This window comes from Budorcas taxicolor, chromosome 8 (assembly GCF_023091745.1).
Source record: "Budorcas taxicolor isolate Tak-1 chromosome 8, Takin1.1, whole genome shotgun sequence".
Lineage (NCBI taxonomy): Eukaryota > Metazoa > Chordata > Mammalia > Artiodactyla > Bovidae > Budorcas > Budorcas taxicolor.
Window position 1 is genome coordinate 11,053,315 of NC_068917.1, and position 20,072 is coordinate 11,073,386.

Here is a 20,072-nt window from a genome sequence, read left to right on the forward strand (position 1 = left end):
GCCTTTCTTACAACTTCTCTATTATCTTCTTGAATTTCCATTTGCTAAATATTGAACCTTCTTCTTTTACCATCCATGCATGCATCTACCTTCTCTATCATTTCTTCCATCTTCCTTCTTTCTCTGTCCTGTTTGAGTATCTATATTCCAGATCACTAGATTATCATTTTTAGTTATCTCTAATCAGCCACCTAACGTTTACATCAAGTTATTCTTTTCTCTTCTTTTAAGTCAACTTTACTGAGATTTTACTATTTTATATGAAAAATAAACTAGATCCATTTAGAGGACACGATTTTATGACTCTTGACGGCTGTACCCACCCAGAAAACACCACCACAATCAAGATAAACATTTCAATCATCTTTTGCAAAAATTCCTAGTACATTTTTACAGTCTATACCTCTCCATCCACACCCAACAGTAGGAATCACCATCTGCTTTCATTCACTTTTAGTGTTATGCCTAAGAAATCTTTGCCTAGTCAGGGGTCATAAAGATTTTCTCCTGTACTTTCTTCAAGAAGTTTTACACCTTTAGCTCTTATGTTTTGGTCTATATTTTCAGTTATTTTTTGTGAAATAAAAGTTTAGATCTATCTTTTTTACATCCAATTGTTCCAATGCCATTAGTTGAAAAAACTATCCTTTATCTAGAGAATTGTCTAAGCACCTTTGGCAAAAACTGATCGCAGAGGCAAGAGTTCCTTTTTAACCTTCTGTTCTGTTCCATGTATCACTAAATTTATCCTTATGCAATATATCACATTTTCTTGATGACTGCAGCCTGAGAGTAAGTTTTGTAAATCGTTCAGATTTCTTTTTCCCCAAAGCTGTTGTGGCCATTCTAGTAACTTTGCAGTTTCATAAAAATTTCAGGATAATTTTGACAATTTCCACAAAGACACCTACTGGAATTTTGACAGGAAGCTGCACTGAATCAATAAACCAGCTTGGAGAGAATTAGCAAACTACACTCCACAACCCAAATCCAGTCCCCTACTTGTTTTGTAAATGCAGGCATACCTTGAAGACAGTGCTCGCCTGGAAGACCACTGCAATGAAATGAATAGTCCCCTAAAGCGAGTCACACATTTTTTGCCTTCCCAATGCCTGTACAAGTTATGTTTACACTATACTATAGCTTATTATGTTTGCAACAGCATTATGTCTTTAAAATTTAAAAAGTACCTATCTTAATTTTAAATATTTTATTGTTAAAAAATGCTAACCATCATCTGAGCCTTTAGTGAGTCGTAATCTTTCTGCTAGTGAAGGATTCAAAATATTGAGAATTACCAAAACACAAGAGCGATATGAAGTGACCAAAAGCTGTTGGAAAAAATGGCACTTAAAGACTTGCTCGACACAGGATTGCCACAAGCATTCAATCTGTGAACAAAATGCAACGTCTAGGAAATACAGTAAGATGAAACACAGTAATTCAGGTGTTCCTATAAAACACCTTTGGAACACAGCACCACTCACTCACTGACGTATTATGTTTTCATGATACAACAGAGTGGAGTAACTGCAACAAAGACTGCATGCCCCACAAAGCCTAATATGTTCACTGCTGGGTCCCTTACAGAACTCCGTCCACTATTAACCATATGGTCTCCCAGTCCATGAACATATATCTCCATTTATTTAGATATCCTTTAACTTCTCTCAGCAATGTTTTGTATTTCTCAGTGTGCAGATCCTGCCCTTTTCTTAACTTTCTTACCAAGTATTCTATTCGTTTTAAGACTGTGCTGTGCGGTGCTGAGTCGCTCAGTCGTGTCACTAATTCGTTCCTGAACACTTATACCAAGCAATCTTGCTAAACTTACTAGTTCTAGTTATTTTATTGATTTCTGCTCTTATTTTTTTATTTTTTCATTCTTTGCTCATTTTTTCCCCCAGTTTCTTAAGCTGGAGCTTAAGTTGGCGAGCTTATTAGACCTTTTTTCCTATTTCATATCAGTGCTTTAACATCGTGTCTCTCTAAACACTGCTTTAGCTGTAGTCTACAAATTTTGACATTATCATTCAGCTGAAAATATTTCCTAATTTCCATTCGGATTTACAGACTATTTACGAGCATTTCCTTTAATCTAGAAATACTCTGGGTATTCCTCAATACCTCGTGTGCTAGTCACTCAGTTGTGTCCGACTCTGTGACCCCATGGACTGTAGCTCGCCAGGTTTCTCAGTCCACGGACTTCTCCAGGCAAGAATACTGAAGTGGGTTGCCATTCCCTTCTCCAGGAGATCTTCCCAACCCAGGATCAAATCCGGGTCTCCTGCATTGCAGGCAGACTCTTTTATCATCTGAGCCACCAGGACTAACTGATCTCTAATATAATTCCTCTGTGGTTAGAGATTATATTCTGTATGGTTTCAAGCCTTTGAAATTCATTTAACAGCCCAGCATATGTTCTCTCTTGGATAATGCCATGTGCTCTTGCACACTGTTTATTCTGCAGAAGTCGGGAGTAGTACTCAGTGAACATCAGATGGTGCTGTTCAGATTCTCTTTCTACTCATTTTGTTGTTTTATTTAGTCTAGTTGTTCTGTTACTTGCTGAGAAGGCAGTTTAAACAATCTACTGTGACCACAGAACTTTCTTTATTTTCATCAGTTTAGACTATAAAAATATATATCATTATATTGTCCTGATCAATTTTATCATTATGGAATGATCTCTTTATTTTATAATATTCTGTGTCTTGAAGTTTTTCATTTTAGTCTGAAATTAATAAAGCAACTTCTTTTTTATACTCATTATTTTCATGGCAAATTTTCTCCACCCATTTATTTTCAATCTGTCTCTTTATATTCTAAATGCATCTCTTCTAAAAAACTGCAGAGGGAGGAACACTCCCAGATTCATTCTACAAGGCCATCTGATACCAAAACCAGATGAAAAGAAAAAATTACAGACCAAAATCACTGATGAACAGAGATGCAAAAATCTTCAACAAAATACTAGCAAACCAAACCCAACAACACATTAAAAGGATTATACACCATGATTAAGTGGGATTTATCCTAGGGATGCAAGGATTCTTCAATATATGCCAGTCAAACAATGTGAACAGAAGAATAAAAACCACATGGTCGTCCCAACAGATGCAGAAAAGTCTTTCAACAAAATTCAACACCCATTTATGATAAAAAAAAAAAAACCTCTTCAGAAAGTGGGCATAGAGAGACCTACGTCAACATGATAAAGGCCTATATGACAAACCCACAACAGATATTATCCTCAGTGGTGAGCACTGAAGGCATCTCCTCTGAGACCAGGAGCAAGACAAGAGTGTCCACTCTTGCCACTCTTTTCAACATAGTCTTGGAAGTCCCAGCCACAGCAATCAGAGAAGAAAAATGAAGGAATAAAAACTGGAAAAGAACAAGTAAACTGTCACTGTTTGCAGAAGACATGACACTATACATAGAAAACCCTAAAGAGGCCACCAGAAAACTACTAGAGCTAAGCAATGAATTTAGTAAAGTTGCAGGATATAAAATTAATGCACAAAAAGCTCTTGCATTCCTATACACTAACAATAAAAGATCAGAAAGAGAAATTAAGGAAATAATCCCATTTAACATTGCAACAAAAAGAATAAAATACCTAGGAATAACCTACCTAAGGAGGCAAAACACCCATATGCAGAAAACTGTAAGATATTAATGAAAGAAATCAAATATGACACAAACAGAGAGATACATACCATGTTCCTAGACTTCAAGAATCAATATTTTTAAAATGACTATACTACCCAAAGCAATCTAAAGATTCATTGCAATTCCTATCAAACTACCAATAGCATTTTTCACAGAACTACAGAAAGTTGTACAATTTGTATGGAAAGACAAAAGACCCTGAACAGCCAAAGCAATCTTGAGAAAGAAAAACGGAACTGGAGGAGTCAGGCTTCCTGACATCAGTCTATACTACAAAGTTACAGTAATCAACAGGGTATGGTCCTGGCACAAAACCAGAAACATAAACCAGTGGAACTCCAGGGACGGAAAGCCCAGAGATAAACCTATGTGCATCTGGTCACCTGATTTATGACAAAGGAGGCAAGAATATACAATGGAGAAAAAACAGCCTCTTAAAAAAGTGGTGCTGGGAAAACTGGACAACTATGTGAAAAGAATGATATTAGAACACTACCTAATACCATTCACAAAAATAAACTCAAAATGGATCAAAGACCTTAATGTAAGGCCAGACACTATAAAATTCTTCAAGGAAAATACAGGCACAACACTCTCTGACATAATTCGCAGCGGTATCTCTTTGGATTCATCTCTTACGGTAATGAAAATAAAAACAAAAGTAAACAAACGGCACCTAGTGAAACTTGGAAGTTTTTGCACAGCAAAGGAAACCATGAACAAGATGAAAAGACAGCCCTCAGAGTAGGAGAAAATATTTGCAAATGCAGCTCAATATAAAAAACAAACAAACAAACAAAAAAAACAACCCAATCAAAAAATGGGCACAAGACCTAAATAGCTCTTTCTCCAAAGAAGACATACAGATGGCCAACCAACACATGAAAAGATACTCAACACCACTAATTATCAGAGAAATACAAATCCAAACTACAGTGAGATATTACCTCTTATCTATCAGAATGGCCATCATCTACAAACGATGAGGAAGATGTGGAGAAAAGGAAACCCTCCCACACTGTTGCTGGAAATAGAAACTGGTACAGCTGCTATGGAGAACAACGTGACGGTTCCTTAAAAAACTGAAATAAACTACCATATGACCCAGAAACCCCACTGACTTCTTTCTCAGGTACTTATCCAGAGAAAACCATAACTCAAAAAGACACATGTAGGACTTCCCTGGAAGTCCAGTGGTGAAGAGTCTGCTTACCAAAGAGGGCACAGATTTGACCCCTAGTCTGGGAAGACTCCATATGCCACAGGGCAACTAAACCCACGCACCACATCTACTGAAGCCCCTGTGCCCTGGAGCCTGTGGGCCACAGCAAGAGAAGCCGCTGCAACGAGAAACCCACACACTGCAACCAAGGAGTAGCCGCCACTCTCCACAACTAGAGAAAGCCCACATGCAGCAACAAAGACCCAGCACAGCCAGGAATAACTGATTTTTTAAAAAGACACGTTTACATTCACTGAAGCACTATTTACAATAGCCAGGACATGGAAGCAACCTAAATGGTCATCAACAAAGGAAAGGATAAAGAAGATGTGATATGACCCATTCCCTAGAGTAAAGGAAATAAAAATAAGCATATGGGACCTAATTAAATTTAAAAGCTTCTGCACAGCAAAAGAAACTGTAAACAATGTAAAGAGACAACCCTCAGAATGGGAGAAAATAACTGCAAACAAAGCAACCAACAGACATTCATCTAAAATATACATGCAGCTCAATATCAGAAAAACAAACAACCCGATCAAAAGACAGGCAAAAGATCCAAGCAAACATTCCTCTAAAGAAGACGTACAGATGGCCAACCAACATGAACAGATGCTCAACACTGCTCATTATTAGAGAAATGCAAATCAAAACTACAGTGAGGTTATCAACCTTGCACCAGTCAGAGTGGCCATCATCAAAAAAATCCACAAACTACAAATGCTGGAGAAGATGTGGAGAAAAGGGAACCCTCTGGCACTCTCAGTGGGAATGTCAACTGATACAACCACTACAGAGAACAGTATGGAAATTCCTTTAAAAACTAGGAGTAAAAACTACCATATGACCCAGCAATCCCACTACTGGGCATATACCCTGAGAAAACCGTAATTCAGGACACGTACCCCAGTGTTCACGGCACACACTGACAGTCACCAGCCACTTGGATGTCCACTGACAGATGAAAGGATAAAGACGCTGTGATGCATACATATATACATGTACACAATGGAATATCAGTCGTTAAAAGGGATGAATTTGAGTCAGCTGAAACAAGGTGGATGAACCGCAAGCCTGTTATATGGAAAGAGAAAACAACTGTAGCATGTTAATGTGTATAAATGGCATCTAGAAAAATGGCACTGATGAACTAATTTGCAGGGCAGGGATAGAAACATAGACGGTCTTGTGGATACAGAGGAGGAAACGAATCGAGAGAGCAGCACTGACATATACACACCACCACGTGCCAAAACAGCTGCTGGGAAGCTGCTCTGTAGCGCGGGGAGCCAGGCCCGGCGCGCTGTGGCACCCGCTCTGACAGCCTAGAGGGGTGCGATGCAGGGGGAGAGAGCCTCAAGAGGGAGCGGGGGCATACACACACTCACGCCTGATTGGTGGTGCTGTATAGCAGAAACCAACACAATACGGTAAAGCAATTATCCTCCAATTAAAAAAAAAAATTAAGTTAAAAAAAAAGAAATGAATGTGCAAATAAACAAATAAAACTACCAACCCAATGTGGGTTATCTTTATAACAACAGGCTCTCTAGAGTTTATAACTTATGCAAAAGTTATCTAGTTAGGCCCTTCTGAATATAGCCTCCAAATAAAAATAGGACGAGCTGAAAAAAGAAAAACAGCGGTACATATAGACAATGGAATATTACTCAGCTATAAAAAGGAATGGAACTGGGTCACTGGACACTAAGAGGAGAGTGGGGGTAGGATGAACTGGGGGATTGGGGTTGACGTATACACACTACTGCTACTATGCAGAAAACATGACGAATGAGAACCTACTGCACAGCCCAGGGACCTTCCTCAGGGATCTGCGGTGATGTAAGTGGGAAGGCCACCCAGAAAAGGGGACACGTACAAGAATGGCTGATGCACTTCGTGGCACAGCAGAAACTAACACAGCATTGTGGAGAACCTACACTCCAACACAAGTTATTCAAAAATGAGAACCCAAACTGCATCTCCGTAAACGGCATATACTTCAGTCTTACTTTTTCTTTTTTTAGCTGCATCAACGGCTTGCAGAATCTCAGTCCTCTGATCAGGGATTGAACCCAGGCCCTCAGCAGTGAAAGCCTAGAATCTTTACTAGGCTACCAGGGAACTCCCTTGCTTTTTCCCTTTAATTCACTCTGACAATCTCTGTGTTTTAATTGGCGTGTTAAGCTCAGTAATACTAACTATTGATATTGCTGGATTTTAGTAGAGCCTTTATTTTGTTTGCCCCTTCATTTTTTTATTGCTATTTCTTCTTTCCCACTTTCTTTTGAATTACTTTTTAGAACAGCATTTTAATATATTAACTTTAAATCATATCTCTTAACATTTTTAAGTGATTGCTCAGACCACCTTTCCTGCCTCCTGAGAAACCTATATACAGGTCAAGAAGCCAACAGTTAGAACTGGACATGGAACAACAGAGTGGTTCCAAACTGGGAAAGGAATATGTCAAGGCTGTATATTGTCACCCTGTTTATTTAACTTATATGCAGAATACACTATGCAAAATGCCAGGCTGGATGAAGCACAAGCTGGCATCAAGATTGCCAGGAGAAATATCAATAACTTCAGATATGCAGATGACACCACCCTCATGACATAAAGCAAAGGACTAAAGTGCCTCTTGATGAAAGTGAAAAGAGGAGAGTGAAAAAGCTGGCTTAAAAAACTCAACATTCAAAAAGCAAAGATCATGGCATCCAGTCCCATCACTTCATGGCAAACAGGTGGGGAAACAATGGAAGGAGTGTCAGACTTTATTTTCCTGGGCTCCAAAATCACTGCAGATGGTGACTGCCACCATGAAATTAAACGACGCTTGATCCTTGGAAGAAAAGCTATGACAACCTAGATAGCATATTCAAAAGCAGAGACATTACTTTGCCAACAAAGGTCCGTCTAGTCAAAGCTTTGGTTTTTCCTGTAGTCATGTATGGATGTGAGAGTTGGACCATAAAGAAAGCTGAGAACCAAAATTGATGCTCTTGAACTGTAAGAAGACTCTTGAGAGTTCATTGGACTGCAAAGAGATCGAACCAGTCAATCCTAAAGGAAACAAACCTTGAATGTTCACCGGAAGGACTGATGCTGAAGCTGAAACTCCAATACTTTGGCCACCTGATGTGAAGAGCCGCCTCACTAGAAAAGACCCTGATGCTGGGAAAGACTGAAGGTAGGAGGAGAAGGGGGCGACAGAGGATGAGATGGTTGGATGGCATCACACACTTGATGGACACGAGTTTGAGCAAGCTCCGGGAGTTGGTGATGGACAGGGAAGCTTGGTGTGCTGCAGTCCATACGGTCACATGGAGTTGGACACAACTGAGCCAATGAACTGAACTGACTCTGATTACTTTTACTGACCTGAAGTGACAAGGACAATGGTTCTCAACTAGAGGTGATTTTGCCTCGAGGAACATTTATTAACGAGTGGGGGGTTGGAGAAGACCACTGCTGACATCTAGTGGTAGACCAGGGATACTGCCAAACACCCTACAATGCACAGGACAGCTTCTCACAACAAAGAATTATACAGCCCAAAGGTCAACAGTGCCAAGTTTGAGAAACTCTGCTCCAGGGATTATAATATATACTGTTAACTTAAACATTAGCCCATGTTACATAGTATGTAAAAACCCTGAACCTGTATAGGTCTACGTATCCATTCAGAGAGACAGGCATACCAGATCACCTGACTTGCCTCTTGAGAAACCTATATGCAGGTCAGGAAGCAACAGTTAGAACTGGACATGGAACAACAAACTGGTTTCAAATAGGAAAGGAGTACGTCAAGGCTGTATATTGTCACCCTGCTTATTTAACTTATATGCAGAGTACATCATGAGAAACACTGGGCTGGAAGAAGCACAAGCTGGAATCAAGATTGCCAGGAGAAATATCAACAACCTCAGATATGCAGATGACACTACCCTTATGGCAGAAAATGAAGAAGAACTAAAGAGCCTCTTAATGAAAGTGAAAGAGGAGAGTGAAAAAGTTAGCGTAAAACTCAACACTCAAAAAACGAAGATCATGGCATCCGGTCCCATCACTTCATGGCAAATAGATGGGCAAACAGTGGAAACAGTGGCTGACCTTATTTTTCTGGGCTCCAAAATCACTGCAGATGGTGATTGCAGCCATGAGATTAAAAGACATTTACTCCTTGGAAGGAAAGTTATGACCAACCTAGACAGCATATTAAAAAGCAGATACACTATTTTGCTAACAAAGGTCCGTCTAGTCAAGGCTATGGTTTTTCCAGTGATACGGATGTGAGAATTGGACTATAAAGAAAGCTGAGCACCAAAGAATTGATGCTTTTGAACTGTGGTGTTGGAGAAGACTCTTGAGAGTCCCTTGGACCGCAAGGAGATCCAACCAGTCCATCCTGGGGGAGATCAGTCCTGGGTGTTCATTGGAAGGACTCATGTTGAAGCTGAAACTCCAATACTTTGGCTACCTGGTGCGAAGCGCTGACTCATTGGAAAAGACCCTGATGCTGGGAAAGAATGAGGGCAGGAGGAGAAGGTGATGACAGAGGATGAGATGGCTGGATGGCATCATCGACTTGATGGACATGAGTTTGGGTGGACTCTGGGAGTTGGTGATGGTCAGGGAGGCCTGGCGTGCTGTGGTTCATGGGCTTGCAAAGAGTTGGACACGACTGAGCAACTCAACTGAACTGATCCATTCAGCCACCCCACACCCTTTTTTAATGACATAGTTTCCGTGTAACATTTCTACACACACCATAAACACCACAAAGGCAGTGCTATATTTTTGTTTTAAATAATCATACATATTTTAAAGACATTAAAAAGAAAAAATAGCTTGTTTTTTTAATTATACCATTTCCAATATTCTTCCATTATTTTGAATATTCAGGTTTCCCTCTGGTATTATTTCCCTTTAGTCTGAATAACTTCTTTTAACATTTCTTATAGTGAAGGTCTCTTAGTGACAAGTTCTTGGTTTCTTTTTATCTGAAAATGTTGTCTCACCTTCTTCCTTGTGAGATATCTTCACCAGATACAGAATTCAGGGTTGATAGGCTTTTCACCTTTCAGCACTTTTTAATACAAATTTTGTTGGGACTTCCCTGGTGGTCCAGTGGTTAAGAATCTGCCCTGTGATGACACAGGGGTCAAGGGTTTGATCCCTGGTCAGGGAAGAAGTTGCAGAGCAACTAAGCTGGACCACTGCAAGCACTTAGCCCACATGCCTTGGAGCCCACGTGCCACACCTCGAGAGCCTGTGGCCCACAGCAAAAGGCTGCACACGACGCAATAAAGGCCCCGTGTGCCGCAGCTAACACCCAACACAGCTAAATAAACTCTTTAAAAATAAATAAAGTTTAAAACATAAAAGTTCTATCAAGTAGTCTCCATAAATTCCGATGAACAGTCCACAGTCGTCTTGAATTATCTCTGTATGTAATGCGTTGTTATTAACTGGCAGCTTTCAAGATCTTCATTTGACCATTGTTCTTTGACAATTTGACTACCATGTGCCTAGCATGATTTTTCTCATACTCATCCTGTTTGGGGCTTGCTGAACTTTTTGGACTTATAAAATTGACCAAATTCTTAGCTTCTGAACATGATTTCTTTAAATATTTTTCCTACCTACTGTCTATTCTCTCCTGGATCTGTAATTACACACACGCTAGCCACACACACATTTTGCTCCACAGGTTTCTGAGGCTCTTTTTTCCATAATTTCTCATCTCCTTTATTTCTCCAAATAATTTCTATTGCTCTAGCTTCAATTTCACTGATTCTGTCCTGTCATCTCCTCTCTGCTATTTAACCAAGTGAATATTTTATTTCAGATATATATTTTCAAAAAATGCTGAGAGGTTCATTTGACTCTTTTTAGCATTTCTATTTCTCTGTTAAGATTTCCTGTCTTGTCCCGCATTTGAAATATATTTACCTCTATGGAAAATAGAGCAATTTAAACAGCTGCTCTAAAGACCTTGAATGATCAAGCATTTCAGCATCTAAGGCGTCTTGGGACTGGTACTTGTTGACTGTCTTCCTTTCTTTTTTTGACAGTCTCTTTTTCGTGAGAATGGGTCATAATATCCTGACTCAACTTTGGATTATATCCTATATTCACTGTGAATTTTATGTTGCAGAAAATCTGCATTCCATTAAACACCTTTGAAGAGTGTTTTATGCTGGGAGCCAGCATGAGGAATCCTACCCGTGACAAGGTCATGCGGCAGACATCTGACGAGCAAGGCAAGTCAGATCTCAGAGTGTCCCCCTGGTATTTCCTGAGCATGTACCTACCCGCCAAATCAAAAATCTGCCAGCCTTTGTACTCTGCTTTTCCACTCTTCTGACACACTCTGGAAAAAGTCAACTCAGGGCTTTAGTCTTCTTCATTTGAAAGGGATGTTTCAGTTAAACCCCCTCTGATAACTCTCTAGCTTGCCTAACAGGTTCCCCAGACCTCTTACAGCTTGTGAATTGCTTACAGCCCCCCAACCACGAGAGGCACAAAGCTTAAAGCATCTTAAAGACACAGAGCCTCTTCTAAAGAGCTAAAAATCATAATGGTGACAGATTTCACTGTTGACTCGATTGCTGCCAGGCCTCCATATTCTTTATCTTTTAGGCACCTGGGAGGATGTTAATCAATGTAAACAGGATATGGAAAAAGATATATAATAGTTTTTGATGTTAGCAACACTAGACTTTTGAGTTAATTACTTTTCTTTTGTTATAAATCACTGTACTCCTTTTACTTGTTATAAATTGCTGTATCTTTGCTATGTAAAAATGTAACTTTATTTAGTATTTTCTGAGAGTGGCACCAGACTTTGGGAAGATCAACACAAATAAGTCTTCTGGTTGACAAACCCTTATCAGAAAAAAAGGCTGTAAAATGTTAACTGGCCCTTTTGGCCGGAAGATGATGTAAATCACCTAAAGACTTGTGTATACAACTAGGTATGCAGAGAGAAAAGCCTGGTTTTGATAAGAGTCTGGGCTGCTAACGCTGCATAATTTTGTATTACCCATTGATCTCTATGTACAATCAAAAAGGTATAAAAGGCCTTTCTAGACAATAGAGGCCGGGCCAGTCGCTGGACTGGTTTCCCCCGTGTCTTCTCTTTACTCTAATTTCTGGCTGAATTCCCATCTGGGGCGTGGAGGCTCACCATGTCTACTTACTTGCCCTGGCTTCTAAGATCTGTATGAGAGGGAGCCCAAGGTGGGGCACCCTCCGATATTCAAACGGACGCCGGTGGCCTAACGTAGATGGTGCAAAATTCTTGTCTCGAGGTTTTACTGGCTTTCCACGTAAACCAAGTTATTCAGCCTCTTTTCTCCACTTAATTTTCCTACTACACTATTTCTTCCTAATCTAATCTTATATTAATAAATAAATAAGTTTTTCCTCGCCCACGCCATCCCCGCTTCGAATTACCCTGGATCCACCAGGGCTGGACCCCAGTAGTTTTACAAGGAATTAGCTTGTTCAGACAAACCACAAACTTCGTAACATCTGAGATGCACGGCAACTCAGATCTTAGTTCTGACTGTCCCCGGTCTGCCCCAAGCAATGGTTCAAGAGTCAGCCAGAGATTCAGGATTCCATACAGAATCAAAGTTCCCCTCATGTGGCTCTCTGGTTCCTCCCACCAGAGAGAAAGTGGGCTTTCCATTAGATTGTTAGCTGTCCGGCACCATCAATGCCATTAACCGTGCAGACTTCAGGACAAAGCCCCAAAAAAGAAGATTTACTCTGCCATTCACTTCCTCTAAGTTTCTCCTCCCCTCCCTCTAAAATACGCTGCTTTCTGTTCACCCACCAGAGCTTCAAGTTTTTCTGCTTTATTCATAATTTGTCACTGATATCTGCAGGAGATCTTGTCAGACAGGGGCTACTCAACCATTACCGTATCATTGTCTTTTTTGTATATAATTTCTAAAGTGGTCGACTGGGGAAGTACAGATATACTGTATATGTGCATTTCAGCAAAGTATCTGAAATAGTATTTTGTTATATCCTAGAATAAAAGTATGTTAAAAGGGGAGGAACTCTTACAGATCATTTGTCCAACACTTTGATTTTATAGACATGGAAACAAAGTCCCAGAAAGTCAAGCAGTCAACATTAATATCTGGGAGGCAATGTAAATAATTTGAGAGAGAGTTTGAGTACTCTGTCTTCTCAATACCACATATCTCTTTCGGATATAACAGAGAAGTAGGGACTGGCTAATACTATTCATAAAGTTTTTTAGATGATCAAAAAACCTTCCTTAAGGAATGCTGATGAAGTGATATATGTCTACCTGATGGAGGATTTCAGTGATATAAAGACTTATCATACCTTTGTCCTGTCCTGCACAAATGCACACATTCCTGTATTTATTGACTTGACAAATACCTACTGCTTGCAAACCATGTACTAAGAATGCAGCAGGGAATAAGAATGGCCTGGCTCCCAGCCTCCTAAAGTCTGTATTCTAGCTCAGGAGACAATAAACAATGACAAGAAGCTTTCACACTGGTGACCCCCTCCTGCTTGAAACTTGCTCTTCCCTTGGCTTTTTCCTCCACTTGCCCTCACATGGTTAGTCCTCGGCCCCTACGGACAGATGTTTTCCCTCAGTAATCTCAACTTCTGCCTGCGATTCTCACAATGTACACAACGTATACACTGATGACTTTCAATTTTTCATTTTTAACAGATTTTTCAAGCTCGAAACTATCTCTTATACGTATTCAATGTTGTGCACCACACAGGCCCTTTGAATTTGCCATCTTCAAAGCTGAACTCAACTCACTCCCTGTCGTGCCCATTCCTCTTTCTGCCTTTCCCATCCCAGCAGTGAAGCCTAGACACCACTGCCTGCTTCGCCTCTCACATCCAGTGAGTGGGCTACCAACTCCTTTTAATTCCGCTTCCTGAAACTTTCTGCACTATAACCCCTCTGTTATTGATCCAATCGTTATTTCAGTAGCCTCCTAAGCAGTTTCCCAGCATTTTGCATCAGAATTGCTTTGCTCTAACATAAACCTAATAATGTCATTTCCTCTGTGTCTTCGTTAGTAATTTAATTCTGAAAGAGGCCAATGCAACTTTGGGCTACCTTAAAGTATCAGCAATAGTTCCAATCTACACTAAATGTTATGAGGACTATCTTTAATGAGAATCAGTGACAAACTGAAGGGCTTGCCGAGAAAAGCAATCAAGACAGGGTGTGGCCCTGAGTTCAGTGGTATGAGAAAAGGCTGAAGTAAATACTCATATTTAATCTATAGAAAAGAAAACATAGTGGGGACATAACACTTCTTAATTTGAAGAACAATTCACCGTAGAGGGATAAGGCAACCTGAGTACCACAGGCCACATCAGAAACATGGGGCCTGAGTGCAGGGACGTCAGCTCAGCATCAGGAAGGTAACCGCCTGGGACACTGTGTGGTGCTGCAAATCCTCTTGCAGTAGAGACTGCAAGCAGAAGCTGGACACGTCGCGTCATGGCTGCTGTCGGCACACAGGACTTCTGAACAGAACAGGAGACTGAGCTGAACGCTGGCTTGCTGAATGTAGACCTAGAGTGATTCGCGTATGGCACCTAACTACAAGATGAATGATTCACACTGATACTTTTTGGATAACCAGGAAAATCATCCAGACATCTCCCTTCCTGATCAAATTCAGACTGCTGTTTTCCACCTAGGAAGTAACTACGGATTCCTCTAAGGTAGCCGTCAGGTAGTAGTCAGCTGATATGAAAGAAAAGCATCGTGCATTTGAGAATGATTACTATGTAGTTTTTAATGCTATAAAGACCTTGAAAATAAATGTAAACAGGTAGCACAAGCTATATAAAAATACTCTATACGCAAGAATATAAAATTCCCCTTCTTTTTTCACTTTGCTGCTATGGACGTCTTTGTTCTTTAAATTTCATGGCACCTGGTCCTTACTTCTCGATCCTCTCAGGACCCATTTACAGAGGTATAGTAGAAAAAGTTAAAAAAAATTTCCTTTTTGCAGACCTAAAGCATCTACTTATTGGACAACTCCAGGTTCTTTCTTAATAAGATACAGCCCATTTCTTTTTTGAGGTATCTGTATATTCTGGCCAGCCAAGAGTAAAGGGGAAGGCACACTCAATGCAAGACACAAATGTTTCTCTTTTGGTTCAATCAAAAAACCTTTGTACGTGGAATTCCACTCAGGGATTGGTTCAAGATGGCACAGTAAGAGGACACGCACTCAGCTCCTCCTGAGAGAGCACTGAAATCACAATTATTGAACAACCATCAAGAGGAGAACGCTGGAATCCACCAAAACAGATGCCCCATGTCCAAAGACAAAGAAGTACACCGGTCTTAGTAATCCAAATCATGAAATCACAAAAACTATCCCACAGAAAGAAATCGATATACATGGTTTTCTGATGCTCTCTGGGGTACACAGTGAATTCAACAGACTTCTGGTGGGATGGCTCAGAACCTAACTACTATATATAAAACTGCTTCTATGGAACACTTTTAAAACACCCCCCAATTAAAACAGGTCAGGACTATCTTTATGAAGATCTTAATGCTTTACCAGCAAATCTACTGGCAGGAGAACTGCTTGAGCTGTAGCACTGAGAACAGTTCTGCAAATCTTTGAGGGGCAGAGGCTGCAGCGCTAACAGCTAATAGCTACTTCTTTCACCTGTCAAAAGGGAGCGGTCATTTTCACCAGCCAAGTGCTGCGTCATTTCTCATTACCCATTAATTCTCTCAAAAGTTACTCACAGCTGAAGAGTAGAGTTCAAACTCTTGCTCAGGGAGGAAAGAATGCCAGCCATCTTCTATCACTTCAAACATGGGCCGGTAAAAGAAAGGGTACATCAGAGTGATGGAGTCCAGGGTAGATAATGCCTAGGGGAAAACAGAAGTAAAGAGAGAAAAAAGGAACGTGTCACAATTCCAAACATTTTCTAATTGCCAAATTGATATTCCTCAAACATGGCCTAAAATGATGGACACCTAGTACATTTCTCTAACATTGTATTTATCACTAGATACAATTATACCTTATTTTCAGCCTCTAACACGGTGTCTGGCACATAACACTCAATTAGCATTTGCTGAATGAGCAAAAGAACAAAACAATGTGCACACCTATCCTAGAAGAAAAATGAAAAAAACTTCTTCTTGAGACCATGTAATAAGGCCTAATGAAAAGGTCCAAATATTTCGGGGGATTAGAGAACAGGCTGCAGTGAATCAGTAAGGCCTTGGCTCAAAATCCAGTTATTAACTACATATGTAAATTAGTTAAAATCAGAGTTTCTGAGCAATTGTAAAAAAAGCTGAGTAGCCAAAGAATTTGTTGGACTCAAATTCCAGATGCCAGCGCCAACAGTGGTATTACGTAACGCGGCCACTCCATGCCTCAGCTGTCAACGGAGGAGATAACTTCACAGGGCAACGCCCAGGGCTGTTGAGGCATTAAGAGAATGTGTGCAGCAGGGCTAGAACAGCACGGGACACAGAGCAAACTCTAATTTCAGCTACTGTATGCTCCACGTAGCCTCCATCAGTGTGAAACTCTCTCCATCCCTAGAGTGATCAGATGCCCTCAGACCTTCATGCTACGCTAACCACTCTCAAATCGGGGCAGTAACTCCGTGGTCTCACAGTGAGCCTACAGGTCATCTGAAGTACAAGGCCAAGGAATCCTGACTAGATGAGGAACTGAGAGATGGAACGTCCCCTGTCACCTGGCAGTTTCATCCTTCTGACAGGGGAGTGTTAGAAAGCATTTCTATGGCTAGAAAAACAAAGGCACCAAAATCAATCAGCACAATTCAAACTGCTGTAATTTTGGAGACACTCAGCTGGAGGGGCGCGAGGGGCCCAACATCATGCTAACACCCCCAAGCTCTCAGAGTAAAGCTACCTCCTTCTAAGTCACAGAAAGATCAGGTCAGTAGAACCTTTATTTAATTTTTAAATTTTATTATTTTACTACTTAAAAAATATTCTTTGCAATATTAAAAAAATTTTTTCAGCATTACTGCAGTATAAATTGATAAATAAAATGTAAAATATTTCTAACGTACAATGTGATGATTTGATACACAAACACACTGTAAAAGAGTTACCCCCTTGAGTTAATTAACACATCCATCACCTCACATATTTACCCTCTGTTGTTGCTTTTGAGACCATTTAAGTTCTACTCTCTTGGGAAATTTCAGTTACATAATATAGTGTGATCAACTATAGTCTATGTTATACATTAGATTCTCAGGTCTTATAACTGAACATCTGTAGCTTTTACCAGCCTCTCCCTATTTCACCCACCCCTAGTCCCAGGAAACCACTTTTCTACTCCCTGTTTCTGTGTGTTTCCCTCTTTTATTTTTGAGATTCCACATGTAAGTGATACCATGCAGTATCTGTCTTTCTCTGTCTGGCTTATTTCACTTAGCACAACGCCCTCTAGTTTCACCCACTGTTTGTTCACACCATTGTTCATGCAGCTGTTTCAACTGGCAGGACTGCTTTCCTTTTGACGGCTGAATGACATTCCATTGTATGTGTGTACATGTGTGCACGCATTGCGTGTATAATTTTCTTTATTCATCCATCCATCAACCGACACTTAGGTTTTTATATTCTTTGAATATTATGAATAATGCTGCAATAAACATGGGAGCACAGATATCTCTTTAAAACAACCATTTTGTTTCCTTCAGATATACACCGAGAAGTGGGATTGCTGGATCAATGACAGATCCTTTTTTAATTTCTTGAGGAACCTCCATACTATATCAATAGTGATTGGTACAATCATTATTTTAAATCCATGTTCACAAACATTCCAGCAGGCAATAAGCACTCAGACTTGTCATGATTACATTTCATGTAGCTAGATCAGAACTTTTCCTTTAAACACATTAATGCTCAAAGAAATAAAGTCATTTCAACCCTAAAAGACAACCAAAACTACACAGAAAAAAATGATTCATCAGACTTCCTGCTATAATTTAGAAAACTGAGCACTTGCCAGTTATTCTTCCAGTGGGATTCTACTTAGGGTAGTAGATTTTGAGTATATGAATTTTGATAACAAAGAATAGCTCAACTATGCTTTATAAGAATTCACTTATTACTACCAAATTATAACAAGCTGTATGGAGGGACAGAGGAAAATTGGATGCCAGGAAAAGGCTAGAGGCCAAGGGCACGGTGTGCATGTCCCATGCTGGGAAAACAATCAACGGAGCATTCATTTTCTAAGGCCACGTTACAAGAGTGGCTCAGAATTTGCGGCTGCTTCTCAGCCATAAGGGCTTCTCCATAGTCAGTCAGTTTCTACAGAGTTTTACATAATATTTAATATGTATAGCCAAATAAGCAACTGATTAGTGTCAAATGCTAACGAAGCTAAGTAAATACCATCAGAGTGGGGTAATAGGCTTTTTTGCCGTTTCTTCACCACAGGCAATTTCACCAACATCCACCGGCTATCTTACAAGTTATAAAAGGGATAAGGAAAAAAAAATGTGCATGGGTCAGTGAAAACCCAACCGCACAACTGAGAAAAAAAAATAACATGCTCAGCTGAAGTGGGTGAGCGGCATTACCTGGCCCAAAGAGCGAGACAGCATTTCCCTTCAACAGCCTAGAAGGTACAGTGCGATTCTCACTCATGTCAACAAATTCAGCCACGTCAACATTCCTATGTTATTTCCAATGATGAATACGTAACACAAAGTGTTCAGCTCATCTTCTTGTTTTCATAAGAAAAATTTAGCAAAAAAGCAGAAAGAAAAATACTACATGCCATTTTCTCAGCACCATAACAGCTCCTCTATTTCTGGTCTTTTGTTTAGAAGCCAAAGGAAATCCTAGTTACAGGTTTGAGCCTTTCTGCCTCCCTTTAATAGTTAAGCCAAAGGCAGTTACTCTGCACACAAAGCCCATATTAGGCACTAAAAGACAGAAGGAAAAACACCTCAATGTGTCTCTATAATTATCCAGAAAATACTATAAAGTTAACTGCTATAATTTAGTGGTAATGATTTAAAATAAAGCAATTTTAAAAATGAGTGTATACCAAAATAGTTGGTTAAAGTGGGAAAGAAAATAGTGTGTCCCTTGGACTGCAAGGAGATCCAACCAGTCCATTCTACAGGAGATCAGTCCTGGGTGTTCACTGGAAGGACTGATGTTAAATCTGAAACTCCAATACTTTGGCCACCTCATGCGAAGAGCTGACTCATTTGAAAAAACACTGATGCTGGGAAAGATTGAGGGCAGGAGGAAAAAGGGACGACAGAGGATGAGATGGCTGGATGGCATCACTGACTCAATGCACATGGGTTTAGGTGGACTCTGGGAGTTGGTGATGGCCAGGGAGGCCTGGAGTGCTGTGGTTCCTGGGGTCACAAAGAGTTGGACACGACTGAGTGATTGAACTGAACTGATTCAATTTAAACACTAAATTATCCAAGTAAAATGTCTATTATTTGTAATCTGGACATATGTTCACTATCATTTCTATAAATATAAAATGAACACATCCTATCTCAAGCAAACATGATATATGGAAATTCAAATTTACTAAAAACAAACAAAAGACCACAATCATTGGTGATAATTACTTGCTTTACAAAAGAAGTAAGATTTTCAAAAAGTCTCAACATTTATAAACACACAATGGAATATTATTCAGCCTTAAAAGGGAAGGAAATCCTGTCACATGCTACAACATAGATGAACCCAGAAGAATAAGTAACATTAATAACTGCTCTAAGTCAATAAAATCTTTTTACATTCCTGTAACAATGATTCAGGGTAAGATTTGCATTCAGTCTTCCAGATTTGAGTCACAGAACATGACTCAAATGATATTTATCTAAAAAAGAAACATAAGAGTTACAGTGAATCAGAGAATAAAGTTCCTTCTTTTATCACATTTTATTTCCAAAACACTTACCTCAATGGAACTGGCTATATTCAAACATTCTTCCATTCCAGGAATATCCAACTGAATAATTCGAAAATCCTTACATTTTATGATGATGGTACCCAGTGGTCCCACAAATCTATAAAAAAAAATCATAAATTATGCTTAAGGACATATATACTCCCAACTCAAAGTACATGATT

General features: G+C 39.8%; 1 protein-coding gene across 1 annotated transcript in view; it reads right to left on the minus strand.

Annotated features, from left to right (window-relative positions):
• Positions 1-20,072, minus strand: part of MTMR9 (myotubularin related protein 9) — a 57,170-nt gene that overhangs the window by 15,162 nt on the left and 21,936 nt on the right. Inside the window, exons 2-3 of the mRNA XM_052645128.1 lie at positions 19,900-20,008; positions 15,702-15,827 (exon numbers count right to left, since the gene is read on the minus strand). Of these exons, the coding sequence (XP_052501088.1) occupies positions 15,702-15,827; positions 19,900-20,008 (235 nt within the window). The remainder of the gene's footprint in view (positions 1-15,701; positions 15,828-19,899; positions 20,009-20,072) is intronic.